This window comes from Brachycentrus maculatus, unplaced genomic scaffold, assembly GCF_059751285.1.
Source record: "Brachycentrus maculatus isolate JH-2025_06_01 unplaced genomic scaffold, ASM5975128v1 h1tg000050l, whole genome shotgun sequence".
Taxonomy (NCBI): domain Eukaryota; kingdom Metazoa; phylum Arthropoda; class Insecta; order Trichoptera; family Brachycentridae; genus Brachycentrus; species Brachycentrus maculatus.
In genome coordinates this window covers 1,728,511-1,756,475 of record NW_028280804.1, presented here as the reverse complement: position 1 = coordinate 1,756,475, position 27,965 = coordinate 1,728,511, and the positions used below count along the sequence as shown (strand labels likewise).

Sequence of the window (27,965 nt, the reverse complement as noted above, 5' to 3'; positions counted from 1 at the left end):
TTTTATTTGAAATCTAATCAATTTTTTGAAGAACAAAACTTGAAAACACATCTTTGAGGTAAAAAGAAAATACATTTTTCATTTTGTCTCAAATTTAATTACAATTGATTAATGGAAAACACACTGAGATTAAGTCAAATTATAGCATTATAAGTACAAGTAAATGCAAGTACAATAAAGATTTAAATAAAAAAATCTCTAAAATTGTGTAATAATTATGAAAAAAAACAATAATTTGCCAAGGAAAAATGTACGTCTGTTTTGGTTGTAGGTAGATTTAGTTTTACATTATTTTAGTTTTAGGAATACACTGTAAATAAGTTTTTGATACGTGTTTAACATGAAAACAAATTAGAAGCCTTCGTGTGTCATTCTCTTTTTTATTTATTTTTAATTTTTTAAATATACAGTAGAACCTTGATATAACGCACTAATTGTGGGGAGAGGGTATCCGTCAAAGCCGAAAGTCCGTTATATAAAAATAGTTTTAAAATCAATCAAAGAGTCATTTTGATTTCGATAATCCTGCTTTGAAAAAGGAATCAAGTTTTGTTTGCACTTTTGAAGTTTGCTGTTTTTGAAAATTTAAAAAATGTACTGTCTAAAATCATAATATGGTTTAACTTCGTCCTCTGATGAATAGTCAATAAATGCTATTAGATCCTTGAGATGTGATCTAATCACTGATAACTTCATGGCCTCTAAAAATTGTTTACATGCGGTGACACTTGAATTTAAGCACGTATAATATTAACTGGACGTTTTATTTTTTTTACATTTGACCTTATTTTTTGTCCGTTTTATCTCTTAAGTTAGTTAAATACAGGTTCGTTATATCGAGGTTTTACTGTAATTATTAAACCGAAAGTAAAATTTTGCAAAAAATAACAAAATTACTATAACACCGAATATTTTTAAATCATCTCGTTTAAAGACCATTTTTCCTGAATGCTGAAACATTTATACCTCCTAGGCAGGCTCAATTTACCGTTGTTAATGCCCGCGGGGAGAATGATTGGTCCATTGAAAGACTAGCTAGAGAGGTGGATCTTTTCCTTTCTAGGATAACTTATTACAATGATATGTTCTTACTGAGTTTTCCCGTGCCGCGGGCATGTTTTACAATGTTTATTAATAAAACTACATGAAAGGAAATTGTTCACGACATGCAATGAAATATGACGTGGCCGAATAATGCGATCTATTTCAGATCTAACCACTTCCATTATTTATTTATTAAAAGGTATTTTAAACTTGTAAAGTTTCCTTTTATTAATTACTTTATACATAATGAAAGCAGGTCGTACAACTTTATTGCATATTTATCAAAATTCTTTTGTCTAAAAGACGTATGTGTCAGGTTTTGTTTGATGTTTCTGTGTTTTGGATGTTGATATAACCAAACTGATTATTTGTATTCTATTCTATATTTGAATATCATTAGCAAACTCCATACATAATTATTATCATTTAAATTTATATTATGAAACAAAACATTACTCTTGTAGTAATATATATTTTTTTAATTTCCCTCACCTTACTTACATTTTTTACACTTTGAACTTTTTTTTTGAACCCTCTAGTAGGTACTTGGGTGGCCAACATTTTCAGTAGCCGGGCTAGATTTTAGAAATGGGATTTCCTACCGGGCCGTTTAAAAAAAAATTATTATTCAAAGCAAACATGATAGATATTAGATACTTTTTCCTTATTTGCATGTTTAACCTCGTAATGCCGTTTAATGTTATACATTTTCAAGATAGAAACAGAATCATTGCATATCAGGTATGTCGGTTTTGTTTTAAATTCCACGAAAAAATAGTTTATAGTCCATCTGTCCTCAAAACTCAGTTCTTCTGTTACTCTTCTCTTCTTTAGTCCAGCGTCTTTACTACTTGACGTCATAATGGGTTTTGAAATTGCCAGGATAGTGAAATACTCCCATATATGGGATATTATACGAACTACGCACGATCGGATCTTCTTTTGGTGGTTTTGTGTATACTTAAGGATAAAATGTGAAAATAACTCCTGTAATTGGAGATAATCCAGATTTTGTGAACAAGTATTTGGACACACTCAAAATGTTGTAAATAAAATGTGTGATTTGCTCCGCGGGCCGCAAGTAGACACCCGGCGGGCCGCGGGTTGACCACCCTTGCTCTAGTACCTACTATGATTATATAAACTTTCTTAAACACTAATAAAGGTACCTACGTGAAAGTTTAAAACACAATTTAGAACATTCTTATATCAGACGCCTAAATTTCCTATGACAACTTTTCTCCGTTCTCTTCATTTTTTTGTTCTCAAATGTTTAGGCGATTAGACGATTTCGCTAATTGTTTCACTGAGCTTGTGTTAAAAACGTAGATTTAAAAAAAATATTATTGATATTGTTTTTACACATTTTAAACATTAGCTCGTTATTTAGGTTTGCGAAGAACTAAATAGAAATGACCTAATTCATTACCCAAAAACTCAACTTTTCTTAATCGCATACCATAGTGTAAATTAAATTATGTAACATATTGTGTTATTTATGGTACAGATTTTTTTATGCAGAAAACTAGCTAACTTCCAACCTTTATTTATGACTTTTTTAAACTTTTGGAGAAATATTGTTAATGTCTATTTGACTTTTTGATTATTTGATTAAGAAATGTAATTTAAAAGATTATGTACAAATTTTGAGTGTGTCCAAATGCTTGTTCACAAATCTGGATTATCTTCGGTTGGCTGTTATTTGCCCAGACTTCCATATTCTTCTTCATCTATGTTGAGATGTCAAAAATGTATGTAATATTATATATGTAGTTATACTTATGTTCATGGCAGTATTTTTATTCAATTTGTTTAAGAGTTTTTTTTAAATAATATAATTCATTTTGTAGACATTTTTACTTTACAATTTTAAAATTAATTACACTATTCTCTCCAATAAAGAGACTAAGCTCTTGTGCTTGGAGAGGGACTTACACTTATTTATTATTTGTGGGTGATAAAATATATTTTTATTATTTTACTTGTTGTTTTTTCTTGCATTAACATGTGTATAATTCATTTAACTTATTTTTAGCATTTTAATATCTTCGATTTTTTTTATATCTGTAGGCAGGTTATTGAAGTAGGTACATACTTGGTTCCCAAATATTTGAAGTTCTGTTGAATTTTTTTGGTATTGCATTTTGGTATTGTAAAGACATTTTGGTATCTCGAAGATAAACTTTTTATTTTATTGTGTTATTTATATACCACAGGCGCCGTGGTGTAGTTGGGTAGACGCTCGGCTGCGAAACTGGCGTCGCGAGTTTGATTCCCGCCAATTGCAAAATGAATTCAAGAAATTTATATTTATTTATTATATTTATTTCCAATTGGTCTGGCTGTTTGAGATTTGTCTTTCTACATCATATCCTTACTAACCTTCCTGCAGAGAAGCCTCTAAAACAGAAGCTTTGCGGGTTATTCCTTTAAAATATGTTATTTTAACAAGAATATTGATTTCCAGGTCCACGTCATCAGGTAGCAGCGTCAACTCGCCTGTGGGCGGAGGCGGGGGCGGGGGGCAGATGTCCAACCCGTACGGCATGGGCGGGCTGTACGGGGGCCCGGGGGCGCAGGGCGGCTACTGCGCGCCCCCCGGCGAGCTGGCGCACTACGACGTCCGGGGAGCGGCGCCCTGGTACACGGGCGCCACCGCCAACGACCCTAGGTTTGCCAGTGAGTTCACCATCTTTATTATTTTATTTTTTATTGTGATATGAAAATTGCTATCCTTGATCTAAAATCGCTTTTACCATAAAATCGCCAAGTTTGATGTTTTTGATCACATTCAACGACAATTTTTAAACTTCTACTAAAAAACAATTTTTATATAGATAAAAATTCAATAGATCGGAATCAATGATATCGCACAAATGAACATACATCACATTTAGTCAAAATTTTCTATTTAACTGCAAAATATTTAAATTTTATAGTATCCGTTAGATGACTAATGTTGAAAATGTTAATTTTGAATTCCCATGAGGGAAAGAATCTGTTTGCTTTGATATATGTACCTATATATGTCGAGTGTGTGTCGATATATATATATATATATATATATATATATATATATATATATATATATATGTGTGTGTAGATATATATATATATATATATATATATATATATATATATATATATATAGATATATATATATATATATATTTATATATATATATATATATATATATATATATATATATAGATATATATTTATATATATTTATATATATATATATATATATATATATATATATATATATATATATATATATATATATATATATATATATACATATATATATATATATATATATATATATATATATATATATATATATATATATATATATATATATATATATATATATATATATACATTCATACAATTTCCATACATCTCTACTGTAATATACCCATACCTTTTTTTTCCCGTGCCGAGGGTATATTTTACAAATACTTATTTATAAAACCATATGAAAGAAAATTTTCAATGCCATGCAATCAAATAAGTCATGGCCGAATTATGCGTTCTATTTCATATCTACCCAACCCCATTATCCATTTATGAATAGCTTTTTTAGCCAGTCCATTTTTGGGTGACTTCGTGAATAATGGAAGCAGGTTGTACAATTTATATTTATATATGTGTGTTTAGATATATATATATATATATATATATATATATATATATATATATATATATATATAGATATATATATATATATATATATATATATATATATATATATATATATATGTATATATATATATATATATATATATATATATATATATATATATATATATAGATATATATTTATATATATTTATATATATATATATATATATATATATATATATATATATATATATATATATATATATATATATATACATTCATACAATTTCCATACATCTACTGTAATATACCCATACCTTTTTTTTCCCGTGCCGAGGGTATATTTTACAAATACTTATTTATAAAACCATATGAAAGAAAATTTTCAATGCCATGCAATCAAATAAGTCATGGCCGAATTATGCGTTCTATTTCATATCTACCCAACCCCATTATCCATTTATGAATAGCTTTTTTAGCCAGTCCATTTTTGGGTGACTTCGTGAATAATGGAAGCAGGTTGTACAACTTTATTGCATAGTAATCAATGTTCTTGTGATTTTTATAAAATAAAGGATATTTCCAAAAAAAAATTGACAAAAATATGTGCTTTCTTGACTGCATAAAAGGATGGATATATAATATTTTCGTTTTTGCCTTTAAAGTGCAACGGATACCCTTTGAATCTAGATCCTTAGTAAACAAGATTATTAAGCGTTCCTACCAGCCCTATTAGCTTCACAAAGCATTAAGAAATATGATACAGCCACCTGAGGCCATCCCCCAAAAGCCAACTCATTACATAAGAGGGATTGAAACGCAGTTTTTTCATAAATATATATTTTACCATAAACATTAATAATGGAGATATTTATAAGAATAGGTCCAATAAAAAATTGCAACCATCAACGTAAAACCATCATTTTTGTTTTCAAAGTTCATCGTGGATACCTACTGTAAACGCATAATGACTTGAAAATAATATGGTTGGTTTTTTAAAGTAGTAGGTCGTTACTTCAAGTCATGTTATGTGGCATTTTTCGTATTGAATGTTTTTTTCACATCGAATATTGGTTAAATGTTCTATTGTAAAGGAAACAAACTTATCTGCGTAGTGTAGATAAAATTAACATCAATTCTATAGACTATTATTTCTATCAAATTGTTTATAGATTTATTTTTAGGGCATTCAATTTCTTTTCTACCTATGGAAATACAGATAATTTAATCATTTATATTCAGAGGGGCCACACCACCAACCCCGTTACTCTGAACGTATTTGTAATGCACAAATCCAAGATACTAGCCATTCTCTTCACTAACAATTATGTATCTTCTGTATGACCAGTATAACTAGTATTTGCCCTACATAGTATAGGGGGTCTATAAATCTGTACTTAGTACTTAGTTTTGTGCCATTTATACCTCTCAAGAGAAACACTAACATATTTTATCATTATATATTTTGAATATAATCTTTTTTTTTTAATTTATAACATTTTTCAAAGAAATATATTCACCCGAACGGTTTTACAAAGGAAGTAGAAATATATCTTCGTAAACCTCATGTTCAGACTCTAATTCTCAAGTAACTGTTACAAATAAATATTTTTAAAAACTTTTACAATGTTAGACTCAGTTTATTTGTTTTGCTTTGAAAAAAATAAGAAATATTATGTTATCAAGTCTCTCTCAAAACTGACGTTACTTCGCCATGTTGGTTTTTCTCCGTCACACTTTATTTCATCGGCAGAAAACTTTATTGAATTTTAAAAATAAATAAATACTTATTAAAACACTCTCCTTACCATCCATTGTTTACTTCGTGTAATGCCACTTTAAAAAAAAAACGGTATGACACAAAGTAAACAATGGATGGTAAGGAGAGTGTTTTATTACCATACCACAAAGTTATCAATGCTTTTAATATCCAAAATATAAATACTTATTAGGTTCGTTTCATTATATACCTGACTCCTAATTATTTTTTTTCAAAGCACCCAAAATTGAGTGATATAAAGCCGACTTGTAACTTGAATAATAATAACAATAAATTTGGATAATTTATATTGCGCCATTTTCGTGAAATACTACCTCAAGGGCGCTTCACTGTGAATGAATTGGGGAAAATATTATGGTGGAAATGATTTAGAAAAAATGTGTTTTAGTTTCTCTATTAATTTGGACATGTACCTTTAAAAATAATAAATAAACTATTTAAAAAAAAACAAATTAGCAGAAATACGACACACGGCGGCCTTTAGTCATCTGCCAAGAAAATGGTAAAACCTTTCTTTTTAAAACCTCCACGAAAGTAAATTGACTTTAGCGGGGGAGGAATTTTGATTTGTTTTCACGAACATGATACGGGGGTTGGGTTTAAAGCTTGTTTACTTTTGATATTTGATTGCACCCCTCGCGTTCAACTTTCTATACCCACCTACTAACGTTATACCATAACCTACGTCTATCGTTAACCTGTAATCAAACCGCTAATAAATGTAATTTAGACACCGTGGCGTAGTTGGGTAGACGCTCGACTACAAAACTGGCGTTGCGGGTTCGATTCCCGCCAATTGCAAAATGGTCGGGTTGTGATCCCGCGGACTCTTAAGTCAGAGTTTCTCGGTTCCAACCCACTCTACCACAATTTGATACCTATTTCTTATAATGAGCCGCTTAGGCTCACAGAAATAGTATGAAAATTAAAATATGTGTGTAAATAATAAAACACAAATAATAAAAAAAAAAAAAAAAAAAAAAAAAAAAAAAATTCAAGGAAGATTTATTTTCAATTGATCTGGGTGTTTGTGATGTATTTTTCACATCTTTCTTCCTTAACTATCCTACCTGCAGATAAGCTCCTAAAATTTACGTTATTTCTTTAGAAAAAAATAATAATTGTGTCTATAGGTACATTTATCACATCCGTTTAAGAAGGCAAATTCTTTTAGTTCATACTTACTTATGTTTTTTTAAATTTATTATTATTATAAAAGTGTAACCCAGTGAATTAAAAATAATAATTTCATGTGTATTAAACGAATTGATGACATTTTTATATACTTTTATATCGAAATTTCAAAACTGGAGAAAATTTACTTAAAAATTAATTTTTACTGTATCAAAACCGGTCATTTTCATTATGAAGAAGCAGAACTGTCCATAAATGGACTCGAAATTACTTTGGTGACATTTTCCTTGGTGGACGTAATTAATTCCCGCGTTTTTTGTCACCGCGCTGTTCCGGCAGCGCCATAAAATCCATAGACAAACCGCACAGTAATAAAGTATAACCAGAGACAAACTGCGATCACCTGGCGATGACGGGTCCATTATGGCCACATTAGATACGGAGGACACCCCATACCCCACAAGTGACTGTTGCAAGTCAGAAACTAAATAATATGTGGGTGAAGAGTATTGGTGTTCGTTTTCACATACGTTAAAAGGAAAGTGTTACTTGGTAAATGTAAATTATTGATTAAAATTTCTTTTGATATCTTATTACCCATATTAAAGATTACATTTTTTTATTTGACTGATCACATTGCCTCACATAATGACGGCCAAGGAACATTGTGTCGAAATGATATAATACCTATACAACACTGGGGAGAGATAAGGGTTATAAGAATTATTTTGTAATGATTTTTCCCTTCACTATCTCACAAATACTTCAAGCAATTTCAAAGTAGGTATGTATGTGAATGTTTTTACATCAGTTACTAAGAGGCCATTTTACCAACATTTTTTAGATAATCTGCAATAAAGGCTCCCACATTCATATTTAATTTTTGTCGCAATTTAAAAAGTGGTGATTAAAAAATTCTGAATTATTTTCAATCATTAATCAGTAATATAATTTAGCACTCACATTAACGACAAATAATAAACAAAATTAGGGTGTTTAAAAACTGTAATGATAGTAATTTATTAACTACATTTTGAGTGTGTCAAACTTTTGACCATCGTAAGCCCCGTATATGCCCAGATTTCCACATTCTTCTTCATCTATTTTGAGATTTCGAAAAAAAAGTAATTTAATTTTACAAAAATTATTTCGATTATTTCTAATTCCGTGCCCTACCAGTTTTATCGATTACTTGTAAAATATAATATTTTAATACCTTCGAGTAAAATTTCGTTACCGTAAAAAAGCTGTAAAAAACAATAAATTTCGTTGATGACTAGAATGAAAATAATGGTATTACTACAATTTTTTACTGATAGATCATTTTAAGTGGTTGCAATGACTAAATAATGCCTACTAGATTTTTATCTCGCCTAGAGCACCGTGCGTGCATCCGTGCAATTGGCGGAACATTAGAAATTAGATTAGGGCGTTATCCGCCCCTTGTGTAACCAGTAGGCCTAATAGGGGATGAAATAATGTACCGGGGCACTGCACACTGTAGATACATCGTACACCCGCGCCCTGCAGCGAAGGCGGGAAACCTATTGTGTATAATTTGTGGTGAGAATGTGTCAACGCTCTGTTTTGTTGCCCGAGGCATCCTGTTACAGGCAATAATTTATCTGGTTAGGAGGAAATTTGATATGACGTCAATAACACATATATCATAGTAGCCATTTGTAACCAAAGTATCCCTGTGATGTTATGTCAATACAGTGTACAGTTTCGTCGATATACGTGTTGCTTAGGTTGGATGTAAAACCCGAATGATGTTCTTCAGGATGTTTTGAAAAAGACATTTTTATTTTATTTTGTGTATTAAAAGCATTGAATAAAAACTACATTGGCCCAGCCATTAAAACAAGTTTTGCCCAAAAAAAATTTTCATTCCTTGCTCCAAAAATATTTAATTTGCTGCCCGAAACCATTAAGATTTCCAGGAGTGATCAGGTCTTTAAGAACAGTGTCCGTCGATGGTTACTTAACATTGGAAGGGACAAGGTAGAAAGTGAATTAATTAAAGTCCAGGTGTAATTATCACATTGAAAAACCTTAAACTATAAATTATTTTTGTATCTCCTGTATGTTATGTTTATAATCTAATCATTAAAAAAAATATATATATTAAACATTTAAAAAAATATATATATAAACTATGTATTACCATGTTAGTATTCGGCTCAACACAGGCCATGCCTAAAGAGCCGTAATACGTATAATAAATGTGTATATGAAATGAATATGTATATTGAATGTATCTATATATTATGAAAATAAATAAATAAAATAAATAAATAAAATTGATAAATTTGTAGTATGGTAATAAAACACTCTCCTTACCGTCCATTGTTTACTTCGTGTAATACCACTTTTTTAAAACACTTATTTAAGACTACCGGTTTCGGAAAATCATTCCATCATTGAGTCATTAAAATAAAAATAAAATTATTACGAATTAACATTTGTATAAAAATAAAGATTTTGGAAGAGAGAAATACTACATATGAATCACAATGGGAATATTTTCAAAAGTGTACTTGAAGTTAAATTTAGTTGGTTATTTATTATGGGTGAGACATATTTTATTTATATAAGAGTATATGGAAATATGAAAAGTAACCGGGCTTACGACCGGTCGTTTGATGACTTAAGTGATCACTTTATACATTGTTTAACGTTTGCCCATTATTCGGAAGATTTCTCACCCATCCATGTTAAGAAAAAGAAGGCTATCTCGTTTACAAAGTTGTTAAAATACACCATATATACAAATGACTTTTCAGAAACCAGGAATATGGATCAATAATGGGTAGAAAGGTCAACGTTACAGAGTGTATTAAGTGATGACTGGTCGTAAGCCCCGTAAATGCCCAGAATTCCATATCCTCTTCGTACAAAAAAGATACTTCGTTACTGATAAACTCTTTAATATATTTACAACATTTTGAGTGTGTCCAAATACTTGTTCACAAAATCTAGATTATCTTCAATTACAGGAGTTATTTTCATATTATTTTTTGACATCTCATCAAAGATGAAGAAGAATATGGAAGTCTGGGCATTTACGTGGCTGACGACCGTCATAGGCTGGTTTAAGTGATCACTTTACACACGTGTAACATTTACCAATTCTACCCATTATTGACAACCACACTACTCAAATTCTTGGAAGTTCTAAATATATGAACCAATTTAGAAACCTTGTTCTTGAATCAATAGAACTTCACTAGAAATGCTCAGACTTCCATATTCTTCTTCATCTTTGATGAGATGTCAAAAAATAATATCTTTAATATATATTTTGTATTCCAAAAGCTTCGTTAACTTTGTGGTATGGTAATATAACGCTCTCCTTATCATTCATCATTCACTTTGTCAAATACCAACTAATGTTATGAAGAAGAATTTTTTTAGAATTACACAAAGTGAACGATGAATGATAAGGATACTGTTCTATAATATATCTTGAAGTTACATTATTCTGATTTCATGCCCAGTCTAACGCATTAACGAGGAAACTTTTAACAATGTACATTTCAAATTTAACTTATATATTTCAATAATCTCCCTTAAGAAATTTAAAAAATAAAAGATATAAAAATTCTTAAGAAAAAATTGAAGCCATATAAATACATATAAATCATGAAAAAATATACAAAAAAGACTATTATACCATTTATTATATAAAACATTAAACCATGAGTGTAAGTCCCTCTCCAAGCACAAGAGCTCAGTCTCTTTTTTGGAGAGGCACAGCGAATCTAAATATAAAAGTTTTCCATATGTTTAAAATGTATTATGTTATACTTAAAAATGTAAATATATTTAAAAAAATAATAAAAAAAACTTAATTATTATGCTGTAGGTTAACTTACAGTTTATACTGAAAGCTGTCATCATAACGAAAGATGTATTTGATAATTTCGATTTCGATTTCCGTCTCTCGATAGGGGGTGGAACGGGAGATCTTATTCATCGTCAATATCGACGATTTTCATAGCATATCGCTGTAGCTGGCGATGGTCGGTGTTTGTTTATATTGCTGCCCCATCTTCACCACTCCCTTGCTCTCCGGGTGTCTGAACACCTTACACAGTTCACATCCCTGTTAATGCACACATTGTCCGCCGAGCAAGGGTGCGACATCCCAACATAATATTTTTATAGGCCGAGTCGCTAGTCCATTGGATTCCTCTAGTGTAAATAAAAACGGACTTACTTTATTTGTGCTCAAAATTGGAATACATACCCATTGTATTTTCATATATGTATTATATTATGGAGATGTGGATGATTCGACTGAAATATGGAGCCAACATAAGAATAGCTGACCAAAGTTATGAATGACAGGATGTAATCATCACTTTTTTCCATAATATTTTCTACAATTGATCTGTTGAAAAATTCAGATCCACACCGGTCGAAAATCAGTCCAAAATATTCTAGATAAATCTTTATCTACTAGATTCATTTAAAAACACATCGGGACATGTCACTGTTATTGAAAGTGGCGTCCCCAACGCATTAACTACCTAGAAAATATCCCATATATGTGGGGAATTTTTAGACAAAATTTCAATTAAAATTGGCATATTTAGAGTTTAGAGTTTCATACATAAAGTGACCATACGTCCCGTTTTGAACGGATTTGTCTCGTTTTTAGATAGCTTGTCCCGTTGTCCCCTAGTAAAGTTTCGAGACGTCGAAATGTCCCGTTTTCAAAAAAAGAGCAACACACGGTAACAATAACAAAAAATCGATAGTAGTTTGTAGTATAACCGTTTCATATAACATTGCTGAACAAATCCTAGCTTGATTTCGGTGCTTATAGATACAGCAGGTGGCTGGTGAGTCATGTGCAACGACTAACGTTATATAAAGATCGCCGACTCCTAAACCCACTTATACTTAAGAAAATTTGTTCATTAAAAAATATGTAACAATATATTTTTTTAATATTGATTTATATTATTTATTCCTCTTTTTTTGTTATCGATGTTCCTTTTCTTTTTATTAATACATAAAAACTAAGAAAAAAATACGTGTGCGCTTGAATATACATACTACTACGTAAAAGTGGTAGATGTCTCGTTTTGAGGACAAAAATAAATGGTCAGTTTATTCATACAGCAGCCCACTTATATCACCACTGTATTGCCAACGCTTCGTCGACAATTGGAGTTGAAGCAATGGTCATACAATACTGAGGCAAGACGTGTGCGATAACCTTAAGGCATTCAATTTTCAAAAATTAATTTAAGCATTGAACGCTCATGTTTGATTTGAACTGACAGCTCTATTTAAATAAAGAATTGAAGGATTATAATACGAATTTGAATGGCGCCAGACCTCCCCAGTGTTGCCAATGGACAAATAAATAATAAACACTCCTTTTTACCAGACGAAGAGCGGAATGTCCAGTCTTCGATACGTAGGTACCCACGCATTTACTTCTACAGAGTGAATGAAAAAGAATTTCACAAGAAATAAATTTATATTAGTAAATACTTTTTTTAGATAACTGGAAAATTATATTAATTTAATGGCGTCATTTTCTGTATTTTATTAAATATTTTTAAATTTTTAAGTATTTTCATATTATTTCACATAACATTTTAAATATTAGGTTATAATGATAATAATTACTATTATGTACTTTTTAACCCCGATATAAAAATATCTCTTCTAATTTACAAGGTGTAAAATGAAAATGTTCAAATGTTCGAACGTCGTTTGACCAAAAACAATTTTTTTTGAGGAACTTATTTGACTGGGCTTGAATTTTTTTCTCACATTGCTAAAATTTTACACTGATTCTAGAAGATTAACATAATTTACCATGATAAGACAATTAAAACAAAATATACATAAAAAATACCCCATTACATCCAATACGAAATTAAGTCGGATGGTTTTAGATAAATTTTCTTTTTTTTACATTTTGTCACCTCAATATAGATGAGTAAGAATATTCAATATATTCTTCTTCATCTATGTCGAGATGTCAAAATGTAAAAATAACTCATAAGTGGAGAAACCCAGACTTGTGAACAAGGATTTGGACCTACCCAATACTTTGTCACATTTTTTGTTCACCCTATACTAAATTGAAGGCCTATATACCATACCTTATTGTCTGTAGAAAAGCGTAGGTATTTATGCATGACAGCGGAGTTTTATACTCCTTCGCTTTCATTGTTTACAAGGCACTTGAAGTAAGGAATTCAATAAAATATTATAAAGAAATGTATGCTGGTATGCTAGTTTATATAGAAAATCTTATAAGGGGTTGAATAAATTATTATTGTTTTTGGAAATATGACTATTTGATCAATTTTTATTAAATAAGATATAATATAGAAATGCTAGCTTGCTAGTAATCGTATATATTGAACATCTTATTAATAATAATAATAAAACCCTTATCCGCACCCAAATGGTGCATAGGGCACTGCGTCATATAACGCAGTGTTATATTGATCGTTTTTACACATGAAGGAAAGGTGATCAGCCCACCGCTTCAGGTACCAGTCCAGGGTAATATTGAATAAATATTACAGTGGAAAATCACTTTTATTTATTTAAACCCCCCTGGGAATCGAACCCGGGACCTCCAGAACGGTAGCCGAGCGTGCTGACCATTACACTACGGAGGCGGACATAGACGGACGGATGGACATAAAAGGACGGATGTATAACATAGATTGTATTATTATTATGATATGAAAAACATCGAATTGGTTACACTCGAAAAGTGTCAGGAGTTGTAATTTTGTTGAATCAGTAGGAACCTACCTAATTATTAATGAAAAAAATACAGTTTATTTTGTTGTTAAGCTTTTATGACCAATACAAATTTTCATTACTAAATGACATCTTAAAAATGTAATTAATATTGTACGGAATTAAATACAAAATGACATCTAAAGTAATTAGCATATATCGCTCACTCCTTTCAAGAATGTCATAAATCAAAAAACTTGGTTTTTCAGAAGAACGTTTTTAAAGCTTAAAAATATAATACAATGTATTCGAAATAAATATCAACCCACTGATTGAGCTTTTTACTGTGTAACAGATATTTTTAGGTAAAACCTGAAGGTTTTTTCTCCATTTGAAAAATATTAAGTATATTTAAAAAAATAATTAAACAATACATTTTCTTCAAAATGCAAAAACAACACTTGCTGCCCTGTAGCGGGTAGATATTAAGGTAAAAATATGCCTTTTTTGCTGGGATATAGTAAATTTTCTGGGCATTCCGAAAACATGCACAACTGAAAATTGACGATTTTTTATTTATGACGTTGTTGAAAGGAGTGAGCGATATGTTAATCACCAACAAAATAATTTTCTAGGCAATATGTACTTTATTCAATTTACTATGTAAATAATTCAGGTTGATTTGTTCGACAGATAGTAAAAAGGGAATCTTAATTTATAGTTTTTTTGTTATAAAAATATATTTACATCTCGACAGAGACCAAAATATATATACAGGAATATAGATTCTTGGTATTTATAAGGCTTACGGCCTGTCATTGACTAGTTCAAGTGATCACTCTGTGAAACGTTTTCCATTCTACCCATGATTGATTTTCAATCTGATTGAATCAAGTGATAACGTATTATCAACGAGTTGGCAAGAATAGTTTGTTGATTGCAAAAAATAATTTAGGTTCCTTGTAGAATAAATATCTAAAACTTGAAAAAAGACAACCGAAAATATATGTATCACAAACCAATAGTAAATTTCTTGTCAAAGCAACACTTATTCGATTTTATAATATCCTGTTAATTTGTCCTCGCAAAACCTCTGACTGAAATAGCTGATTCTTTTGTAGAATATATAATTTAAAGATATAATAAAATTGATAAATTTTCATCCCCTTTCATTCCACTCCGCTCATTCTTTTTCTCAGACGTCACAGAATGCAAAATACCAACTAATATCGAATGAAATGTAAATATGGACCGAGTAAATACAAGGGATGCTGTTATTGTCGTTCTGTTGTAACCACCCCCTATAACTCGGTACATCAGCAATATTTCTTCCTCCCCGCGAGTAAGGGAGGTTTTTGGAAAATTATTCCTACAATATTCCGCTAAATTGTTTGCCGAAACAAATCAATCGTTTCCATACAGTATCTGCCTATTGAAAAATAAAAATAACGTTTTTTTCCCCCGGTGAATAATAAACTATATAAGTATATTGAAAAATACTTATATTCATTTATTTTTCAAGTTTATTAAAGTACACACTCGAGGGAATAAAATCAGTGTTTGAGTTATTATAAATTCATATAGTAAACGTCAAAAAATATCAGCGAAATTCTTCATTTACAAATAAGCGCAACATTGCTGGTATTCTTGTTCAAACGACTGAATTTAAACATAACGATTTTTTTTTCAAACGGTTTCGATTTGGTCATTTAGTTTGATTACTATGTTGCCAAAACCATCACAATACATCTTTCTTAATTTAATCGATAGTGCTTATCTCAGCCATGCATTATTTCCTAATATTACCATTCGTATACCTTACATCCTGAGAGATTACATTTCGACTGTATTCAGTCTATTTTCATCCTTCTTTTGCTAACTTCGTGCTTCACTTCTAAACAAATTATGAGAATTTTTTTTACATAATAACAAATCTTTTAAATTATAATGCACATTTTACAACTTTTATATCATTCATAAGTACCTATAAACAGTAAACAATGAGTCTAAGTCCCTCTCCAAGTTTGCAAATGCTTAGTCTCTTTTTTCTAGAGGAAAAGCGTAAATAGTATTAAAATATGTTAAAGGCAGAAATGTCTGGCAAATTAATAAAATTGTAATATTTTATTATAACTATATTAAATAAAAAATTAACTTAAATCCAGTCTACACTGCCTTTTTTGCCACGATGCCTAGATTCACATTATTTTATTAGTTCATTATTATTAAATTGAAAAAAATAAATTGGAATGACCGAATATAAAAGAATTTCTTCCATTTTCCTGGAGCAGGGACATCTTCCTCGTTCCTTCGTGATGGTGTTATTCCTTGGCGAGGGCTGGGAATGCATTTTGTCGAACAAATATTGACACTTGTCATGTTGCTTGGACACGCACCAAATATGTTGGGAGCTTTATGTATACCAAAACAAACAACGGACACAATTGGGATGCTGTCATTTTTATTTCTTTCTAAATTCTTGAGTGTAAAAGGGAGTCTTTTCCACAAATTATGTATCGGTCCTTATCGATTATCTATCTTTACAATGTAAGTATCAATGAATTTAAAAATACAAATATTAGGCATTTCAAAGCTGTAGTAGTAGTAATATGTCCTATTTGCGTACGCATTGATTTGTATAAGAGATTATTTATTTAGCAAACGAGTAAAAATTTTAATTCTTATATTTCATTAATTGATTTAGCAGTCACTTTGTGGCAAAATTTATCCATTTTTAATTTAAGTTTTACTTAAATACTAAGTACTATATCTTGAAATCTATTGTGAAGCGTGTTTCGATGCATACCGCATCATTTTAAAACACCGTATCTGAAGCTAATTCTAAATTTTAGAGTTGGGTCCTTAGGACGTTGAACGTTGAACAGCTGGAAAGAACGGTTTCTTATTTTTAATTATTTATTTCTTAAATGGATTTACAATTTATTAGATATAGAATATATTTGTAATAAAATAACTAGGTATCTACCTATACATTTTATTAAGTACTTACAAATAGTACCTACATAAAACAGTTCTACCACCAGATGTCGCATGCGTCGCACAGAATAAAACAAAAGATATCCGATAGAAAAAATATAATATTCTGAACTGTCAGAATCAGATAGATAGATAGAAAAAATATTATAAAGATAAATTAAGATTAAACTTTAACTATAAACTTTAATTACAAAGCAACACATTGTTTATTTTATTATTATACACCTACTTTACATATTATTTACACCCAATTTACAAAGAAAAATATTACCACGTTATATATATGCATTAAACAGTCTAAAAAAACATTTAAGTTTATTCTTAAAATTTTGACACGGATCCTGACCTTATATCGTCGATTATATTTGTGTTCATTTTACGCCGATTTTTTTACTTCAGTGTTTCTCAGAATAGAACCCCGGCGTAAAACGAGATTTACCTGTACTCTGTCTTTTCTCACATGGTGTTCTCGAATGTTGACCTGTTTTTCCTGGATGAATAGCCGTGCTATTGGTTTTGCAGTATCCCGGCTCATGGGCTCGTCTTCGGCGAGCATGAACCATGCCATGAACAACATGCCGGGCCTTGCGGCCTGCTCCGTGGCCGACTCCAAGCCCATGCAGTTCCCTTTGGCTCAGAGAAGAAAAAGAAGAGTGCTCTTCACGCAGGCGCAGGTTTGTTTCTACTTTTATTCTTCTCCGTCATCAACAGCCTCATGAGGGCCATTGAGAGGTGCTATTCCAAAAGGCTCCATTAATTTGAATGAGAAATTATACCTCATATTATTTTTTTGACATCTCATCTGACATGAAGAAGAATATGGATGTCTGGGCATGAGTACTGGGCTTACGACAGTCATAGGCTGGTTTAAGTGAGCAATTTACAGAAGTATAAAGGACACAGTATTTGGACACAGTCAAAATATTGTAGATAAATTATACCTTTTCGTCAGTAATTTTTATTATAAATGTAGATGTAAATAAAATATGTAACTGGTCAAAGTACCTTCGTCTTCTTTTAACCCTTATCCGCACCCAATGGTGCATAGGGTACTGCATAGTATTGACGCAGTGTAATCTAAACCGTTACTTATATGAAGGCAAAGTAATCACTCCAGCGCTTCAGGGACCAGTCCAGGGTAATATTAACTCATCGGCATACCGGCCGCCATATCTTAGCGGCTTAAAATATTTAACATTCGCAAAAAATCTTAGAAATTAAAAAAAAAAACGTCACGGTAAAGATTGATTTCGATGACATATAAATAAAATAAAAAAATTAATGTTTTTTTTTAAATCTGATTGAAATCTGTGAGAAAAAAGGGAGATAAAAAGGATTGACTTTTTATATTTTAATTGTAAAAAATCTAACAATTCGTGACGGTATGAATTGTGACATCATTAGTTATTTTTGACCGCAAGAATAAAGATTGAAACTGCTGTCTTTGATTTTGCGTACCCTGTTGACGAATTTAGTACTGTAGCGAAGAACTGATGCCTGTGGAAAATTTTACACGCTGATAACCAATTTTCCAAAACCACGCAAATCTGTAGTAATGTCAATAATGTTGCCAGCTTATTAAAATGCTGTTTTTGGTAGGCGAATTATGCAAAAAAAAATGAAAATATTGATATTTAAACAAGGAAAATCTTAAAAAATCCAGTTGAGTATGCTAAAACCAATACAACATTACCTAGATTTTATAAGACATTTATATACTTTAGCACAGGAGCAAAAGTTAACATTAAAAATCATGGACTCAACTGTTCAATGAAAATAATATTTGTAGTTAGGTACCTCCAATTGTGGATATAAATTATACAAATCAATACGTACGCAAATAGGATGTAAGCATTTTTATGGACGTCACAATAAGAAACGTATATGTCTGAAAAATAAACACACTCGAGGAGTGAGTCGAGCTAGTGGCGACAGGTGACAGCTAAATGTGTAGTGCGCATGTGGACGCCATCTTGAAATATTCAAATAAATATGCGAGGGAAAATGACGAATAGCGGTATAAATTTACGTAGATACTGAGGGTAAGAAATAAATACAGCAGAATTAAGTGAAAGAAGACAGGCAGCACCAAATAAGACACATTAAAAAATCTGTCATTTTGTGAAAACACTAAAAAATTGTCACTCAAAATGTGGACGACATTTTGGACAATTGCGATGCCCTCTGCAAGCTAAAATTGATTTCTTTAAATAATATTCTGTTTCATTTAAAAATTTCACACAAAATACTAAATAACATTTTTAAACCTGATTTTTAATTTGATAATTTATTACACTTAGTTTTCGCTAAAAATAATTATACTTTTCTTTTTTTTTAAAAAAAAGGTCTTTAAAAATAATTAGAACTTGGCAACAATACTCTTTAAGGGTAAAAAAAACTATAAAAAAGAGAAAGAGCAGAAGAAAAAATAACACATTTTCAGACCTCAGCGTGTTATGTATTGAACACGTGTCCAAATATGCATTTTTACATCTTAAATTTACATTTTTTCCCCAATTTAACATAGATGCTGTTGTGAACTCATATGTACATACTGTTTCATGAGATTAATGATATACGTAGGAGTTCCAAAAATTTGAGAAGTGTGGTTGTCAATCATGAGTAGAATGGTGAGTGTTTCACGTGAGTAAAGTGATCACTTAACCAGCCTATGATAGGTCATAAAGCCCTACAAATACCCAGACTTCCATATTATTTTTTATGTCTCTGATGTAAAAAAGCTAAATATAATTTATATTTGTAGCGCTAACTTTGTGATTTTCTATTTTATAATTAAAATGTAACTTTGTTTTAAAATCACCATAAATATTTTATTATAACTCAATTTCAATTAAAAAAGCGGTTAGCTTCGAAACCGGTAGACATTATAATTAAGTTATAATAAAATATTTATAGTGATTTTAAAACGAAGTTATATTTTAATTATAAAAAGCTTAATGTTTGTCATATTTTTAAGCATAAACAATGAGGATTCACTTAGAAAAATACGCTGGTAGAATCTATCTACATACATATAGTAGGTATATACGTTTAAAAAAAACAATGATAGATCGGTACCGGTTTTCCTACTTAGTAGTCCGTAGGTACTTTATAACAGAATATGTAGCTTCGGATGCCTTTGAAGAAGCCAAATAAATAAAAAATATGACGGTCCATTAATAAAAATATATTTCTTCATGAATGGCAAGCCAATTCACGTAATCAGCTTGCTTAGCGAACCGCAGCACGTTTCAGTATACACACAGTGAACGTCGTGCATAAATAGTATGTTTATCAATAAATATATTTATTAGGTAGGTAGGTAGGTACATATAGGCTGTTTATTTGAATATGTCTTTCAATTTGACCGTGATAGCTTAGTGTCCTTTTTCATGTTCACTAAATTTGATTTTAAAATGGTTGAAAACATTCTGATTTATTAATAATGATATACTCGTATAATAATCGAAAGCCCGCAACTTAATTTTCTTTTACCCCAGTTGACATTTAACGTAGTTGGTTTTTTTCTTCTCAAAACACCATTTTTGTATTGAAAGAAAAGCTCTCTTCAAAACCTTTAAAATAAATATATCGTTTTCAAAAGAAAAGAGTAATTGAAACGTAATGAGTGAATAAAAAATTATCTTCTTTAAAAAAATGTGCGCAGACAACACGTGTGGCATCTTGCGCAGCCAATATTTTTTTTAATAAAAAATAGTCTCTGTATTCAATATTTACACTGGCATTGATTGGTGCTCCAATTTATTAATACCTTTTATTGGTTTGTAATATCTTAAATATGAGATATATGTCCGCAATTCGATATTTTCGAGATAACAAGAAAAAATTGCATCTATTGTAGTTTCGGATTTTGTTGTCCGTTAGTTGAGTTTGTTATTTATGTAAGGACCAAATCGCGTGGTACATCAACTGTTCATATATGGCGTCTGACGTGTACATCTACAACGCGCGCATGTCGACATTATCTTGTTCTATCGCTTTGTATTGTTGTGCATACGTCCCTCTCTTTTGCTCCACTTTCGTCGCGTTGGAATCTATAGCTAGATATATTTCCCTTTCTCTCTACGTTATATCTTTCTTCTCTCTCATGTAACGAAATGTGCTTAGTTAACTTAACGCGTCCGTGAAATTTCACTCCCAGTTCCCGTTCGATTATCGGTTATTGAATCGCCACCTACGAAGTTTCACTTAAAAAAACAGTACCTATCCCTAAGTTAAAATGGCGACCATGATGTAATAAATGTTCATGGTAAAGCGTAAATTTTAACCCGAGTTAAAAAAAACCCGGGTCAGCCAGAAGCCTATATCAATCTTGGGTAATTCCAGTGTTTACACAGTAAAAATTTCAAAGGCTTTTTTTTAAACCGGGGAAAATATTTACTTTTGCTGTAAAAATATTTTAGTATGGCCTCAATATGAATCTTAAATTAAATAAAACCATCGAAGTTTTTACAATATTTTCATATTTCGTTGCAACTAATTTTTAGAAAATGTTGTCATGTGTGAAACAGAACTAAATTACAGTTTGATATTATGATATACAGACCATGAGATAACAATAAGAAACATCTAAATTCAACGCTACTTCCATGGAAAACATGTGGCACATTTTATAAACTTTATAAAATAAATCTACTTTGTTTTTAACCACTTTTTATTGGTACATTTTTTCTCCAACCGGTTTCGACAAGAACTTTGTCATCATCATCATCAATTTGGGTTAAACGAGTGTTTAACCCTGATGATGACAAGGTTCTTGTCGAAACATGTAAAATTGATTATTAGTAGATTCTTATATATTTTATGTATGTATCTAATAGAAAAGTACTGAAGTTTCTTATCTAAAATGGCGTTCTTACTATGCCGACTTCTGTGGATGATCTCCGAGCTCTTTGATCTCCGATATTTTTACCCAAATGGATTTTTAATAATTAATTTAAATTTATACCGTTTTTTTTTTTCGTTTTTCGAGTTAATGAGTTTAATAATATTGCTAATTTAAATGATTTTGATTGATAGTTAGGTCCTATTTGAAAAATTACGTTTTATTCTTTGATGAATTCACAATGACTGTACAAAAGTATGATCGTTGTTTGAATATCGAGGCTCAAAGTTAATAAAATTGGTACAAACTAGGTATGACGTATGATGAATGCAAATATCGGGACGTTATGCGCTTTTGTGAGACCTGCTTCACAAATAATATCAAAGCATTCGCCCGATGATCGTGCGCCATGTTAAATATTACAACAATCCAATCTGTAAACAGAGAGAGACACCGCTTTACGGTATTAATGTTAAATGTTAGTACACACACCTGTTTACTAATGCTACCGCCAGAGTGCAGAAGCATGTATACCCCTCTGTCCCTCCTGCTCTCCTGCTCTCCTGGTCCTGCTAACCTTTACTATTCCAATATGGAGATCACAGTAAAAGCTGGTTTACTGGAAATAATTATTGGCAGTGGCGGCTACCATATAATCGTGTACCAATTACACTAAAACCTCCATATAACGGAACTCTATTTAACGAACTCCAGATGTAACGGACGAAATATGCGATAAAATGTAAAATATTAGAAACGTTCTGTTAATAATATATATATTATACATACTTAAATGCATGTAAATTTTTTTTAGCGGCCATGATAATCACGTCATATATATATATATATATATATATATATATATATATATATATATATATATATATATATATATATATATATATATATATATATATATATATATATATATATATATATATATATATATGTATATATATATATATATATATATATATATATATATATGTATATATATATATATATATATATATATATATATATATATATATATATATATATATATATATATATATGTATATATGTATGTATATATGTATATATATATGTATATATGTATATATATATATATATATATATATATATATATATATATATATATATATATATATATATATATATATATATATAAATAACTACATTGTACGCATTTTTGTATATAAGTTGATTATAAATAAAACAGCAAACTTCAAAAGTGACAACAATAAAGACATTTAGTTTTTTGTATTGTATTGTTTATTTGTATCGAATCCGTGTTCATATTTTCAAAAAAAAGTTTATTATTTTATTTCAAACCTATTTTTAAAACCTATTTTTTTTATTTATTAAAAAAAGTATAAACGTTATCAAATATCATTTAAATCTCACTGAAACTATATTTTTTTCAAACATCTAAGTACAGTTTTTTCTATTTACTTGAAGCCAGCAAATAGGTTCTTATGATATTCCTAACTTAACCCTAGATTACGGGACATTCGTTATATTTACGACGGACATTTTAATGTATAAGAAGGAATATATATATATATATATATATATATATATATATATATATTTTTAAAGATAAATATTGTTGTGTTTTTTTATTATTTACACAAATATTTTAATTTCATACTATTTCTGTGAGCCTAAGCGGTTCATTATTAGAAATAGGTATCAAATTGTGGTAGAACAAGAAAGAGAAACTCTGACTTAAGAGTCCGCGACACTAACCGCGGGACCACAACCCGACAAATTTTATGTTCATATTTTATAAAAAGATCCCTAAAAACATGTTACACTTATTTTGAAATGTTTTATTAAACTTTTTTGGTAATATGAGTTTTTCTTATTGTCGTACATTTTACGATAGTCCCGTATTAAGGTGAATTGAAACAAGACGCGTGGTCTAGGGTTAACACAGGTTAATACAATGAAATGTGTGTACTTAATATTGAGTAGGTACCTACGTTCCAGTAATACTCTTTTCATTTGTTTTATCACAAGAGAAGCAAACAGAGCGACTAGCTTCGAGATTTCCGCTGCGGAATGTCAACAGATGACCTGGGGTCTATATAAACAAATATCATGATTAATTATTACTTATTAATCTAAGAGACGGTAGCTAAGTGGCATTAAAAAGATTGAAGTGAAATACACACAATGCCTTTTGGATTGTAAATGAATTATGTTTTTTTAAAAACGTCACAACTTCATATACTAAAATTTACAGGAGAATCAAAAGCAGAATGAAAACTTTATCTACTGCCAAAAGTCATTTGTTTTTTGGTATGTTCGTCAATTTGTCAAGGGACTCGTACACATTAGCAGTAGCTAGTAATGGTGTCCGCTTCCGTAGTGTAATGGTCAGCGAGCTCGCCTACCGTACCGGAGGTCCCGGGTTCGATTCCCAGGTGGGGTCAAATACATATAAGTGATTTTTTTCACTGTAATATTTTTTCAATATTACCCTTGACTGGGAACCTGAAGCAGAGGGCTGATCACCTTTCCTTCATGTGTTAACGATCAAGATAACACTGCATTTATATTATGCAGTGCCCTATGCACCATTGAGGTGCGGTTAAGGGTTTGAAGTGAAGAAGTGAATAACTAATAGTACGGGTATGCAACCCGGGTGCTCTACCCATTAATGATATCTTTATTTACAAAAAGTTTTTTTCCGTATCAAAGTAAAATCCTACACTCTGAGCTCTTTTACTTACTTTTAGTTTTTTTTTTCATCAATTATATCCTATCAAATATTTTTCACGTCTCTATATATTTAATAGTGTTAATTTAATGAAGGCAGCGCTGGGCGGCTTTCATGTAATTAACAAAAGGACGATGCAGTGCTCTGCGCACCAATGTAATAGGCCTGTGCTCCAGATTAAAGGGCCCTGTGCTGAAAAATATATGAAGAGATACAGATGACGTGAGGTAGTAGTGAAAAAGTGGGTGCATACTTGACTCGTACAAGCTCATGTAGGATAAACTACCGCAGAGTGGTACAAGGCCCTTGAGGGCACATTTTTCTTTTCCAGTATTTTTTGCGTTTAACTTCGGGTTAATTTTTTTATTATTATGTTTTTAATATATTATGTACATTGTTTACTTACCTATTATGATATTTATTCGTCTATATATACCCATGTGAAAATTAAATACCACTTATCGTACTGGTACGATCTAGTCTTCGGCTTCCGTGTATTTGAACAGCTAATGAGCTTTATTATTAAACGGGAGTTATTGAACTTACCACAAGCTTCCACGTGAATGACCACATAATATTCTCTGATTTATATATAAATACTGTATATATTGACAGGCGCTGTGGCGTAGTTGGGTAGACGCTCGACTGCGAAACTGGCGTCGCGGGTTCAATTCCCGCCAAACGCAAAATGAATTCAAGAAAGATTCAATTTCAATTGATGTATTTTTTACATATCACTCACTCCTTTCAACAACGTCATATATCAAAAATCGTACATTTTCAGTTGTGCATGTTTTCGGAATGCCCAGAAAATGTACTATATCCCAGCAAAAGATGCATATTTTAAACTTAATATGTACCCGCTACAGGACAGAAAGTGTTGTTTTTGCATTTTGATTTTTGCAGTAAAAAGTTTAATAAGTGGTTTGATATTTATTTTAATACATTTTATTATATTTATAAACTTTAAAAACGATCTCCTGAAAAATCAAGTTTTTTGACATATTAATTAAGACGTTCTTGAAAGGAGTGAGCGATATACCTTCCCTATGCTTTATATGTTTATATGTGTGTGTAAATAATTTATTTCTATATTTTTTTAAATTAAGAAGTGTTCGGCCGATAAAACAGAGTGCGACAGAGGAAAACCAAGATGGCGAAATTATGTCAGTTTTGTGAAAAAATAAGCCTTTCTTTGTGTTATCACAGCGCGAGTGTTTTGAGTATGTTATTATTAAACATATTTTATTATTTTCAACTTGTAATTAGTAACTAGGAATAAAAGTATCTAAAACTTAATTATGTGTGCCTAAATTTCTGAACACGTGGTATATGAATAGATATTGTTATTTATGATGTAAAACTGTTATCTTTATAAACAGTGTTGTCTTGATCGTTGAATATATGAAAGAAAGATGATGAGCCCTGATCTACAGGTATATATTAAATAAATATTGTGGTGAAAAATCTTATATAGGTGGAGCAATAAGTATCACTATTGGAAAGTGCTTTAATTTTGGCAAATGACATTGTATGTCGATTTGCTTTTGACATTCGTAAAGTAAATACGTGCAAAATTTATAATGAATAACGTTGTGTCGCTAAACGCCTCAAAAATGCGCTATATTCTGATAATGTTTGTGCACAAAAATTTGCCAGTTTGATGGATGATTTTCCATCGAAATTGATCATGTACAACGAGGCACATTTTCATCTCAGCGGCTACGTCAATTATTCTTAATTATTATTAATAATTCTTTATTTTGAGAGACACAATTATGTTTATGAAGTACCATTACATACATAATCAGTCAAAAATTAAATGAATTTTTCCTAAAACAAATGTTAACGCAAAAGAAAATCAGATGATGCTTTTTGTTCCACACTTTATTTGATATGATTCCTTTGAGGCGGACATACTGCATTTTCCATTTGTCAAACATGCTGTGATGATATCGGTACTTATAAATGTCCATGTATAATTAATATCTCTGATAATTAATTATGTGTGGAAGTTAGTGTTATTCCCTTGTTTTTAGCAGGTTATGTTACTCTCATATCATTGTTCCGCAAAGTGTGTGCCGCGGCACACTGGTGTACTGTGGTGATTAGTTGGTGTGCCGCGGAAAAAAGTCTAGTTTTGTGAAAATAACACAATTGCTCCAAATTTTGATTGCCCGTGCTCAGTTAAGTAGGCTCACATTTCGCATTAAACATAACATGTTAAATGTTTTACCATAAAATGGTAAATATGCACCTCTGTAATTTCTTAATTTGGTAGGTGTACCTAGAATAGAAAAAAAATGCGGAACACTGCTCTCTATATAACTAGCATCGCTATTCGGCTGTCCAAACTTAAAACACAGTAAGGGACATTTTTTTGAAGTACGATTTTTTTGCATTTTTGGACTAAGTAGAATCTACTGCAAAAAAAATCGTACTACAAAAAAATGTCCCTTACTGTGTTTTGAGTTTGGACAGCCGTACTGCTATCGATATTTGTGATAACAACAGTAACAAGTAAATTTCTACTATTACAACTGAGTTTATAAAAATAATCCGAATCAAGCAGAAGAAATACGTAAATAATTAACATGTGGTTATTATTTTTTGACATCTCATCAAAGATGAAGAAGAATATGGAAGTCTGGGTATTTACGGGGCTTACGACCGTCATAGGCTGGTTTAAGTGATCACTTTACACACGTGTAACATTCACCAATTCTACCCATTATTGACAACCACACTACTCAAATTCTTGGAAGTTCTATATATATGAACCAATTTAGAAACCTTGTTCATGAATCACTAAAACTTCACTAGAGACATCTATTGGTGAGATGTAAAGAAGCTTTTTATTAAGCAGAAATTCTTATATTAGTATGTGAGATCCGAATCCCGGATTATAATTATGTCTCTAGTGAAGTTTTAGTGATTCATGAACAAGGTTTCTAAATTGGTTCATATATATAGAACTTCCAAGAATTTGAGTAGTGTGGTTGTCAATAATGGGTAGAAAAGGTGAATGTTACACGTGTGTAAAGTGATCACTTAAACCAGCCTATGACGGTCGTAAGCCCCG

General features: G+C 30.7%; 1 protein-coding gene across 1 annotated transcript in view; it reads left to right on the top strand.

Annotated features, from left to right (window-relative positions):
- The window catches only part of LOC148312071 (thyroid transcription factor 1-like), a 77,134-nt gene that overhangs the window by 3,674 nt on the left and 45,495 nt on the right, over positions 1 to 27,965 (top strand). The window contains exons 2-3 of the mRNA XM_088277857.1: positions 3,512 to 3,723; positions 17,832 to 17,983. Coding sequence (XP_088133983.1) covers positions 3,512 to 3,723; positions 17,832 to 17,983 — 364 coding nt within the window. The remainder of the gene's footprint in view (positions 1 to 3,511; positions 3,724 to 17,831; positions 17,984 to 27,965) is intronic.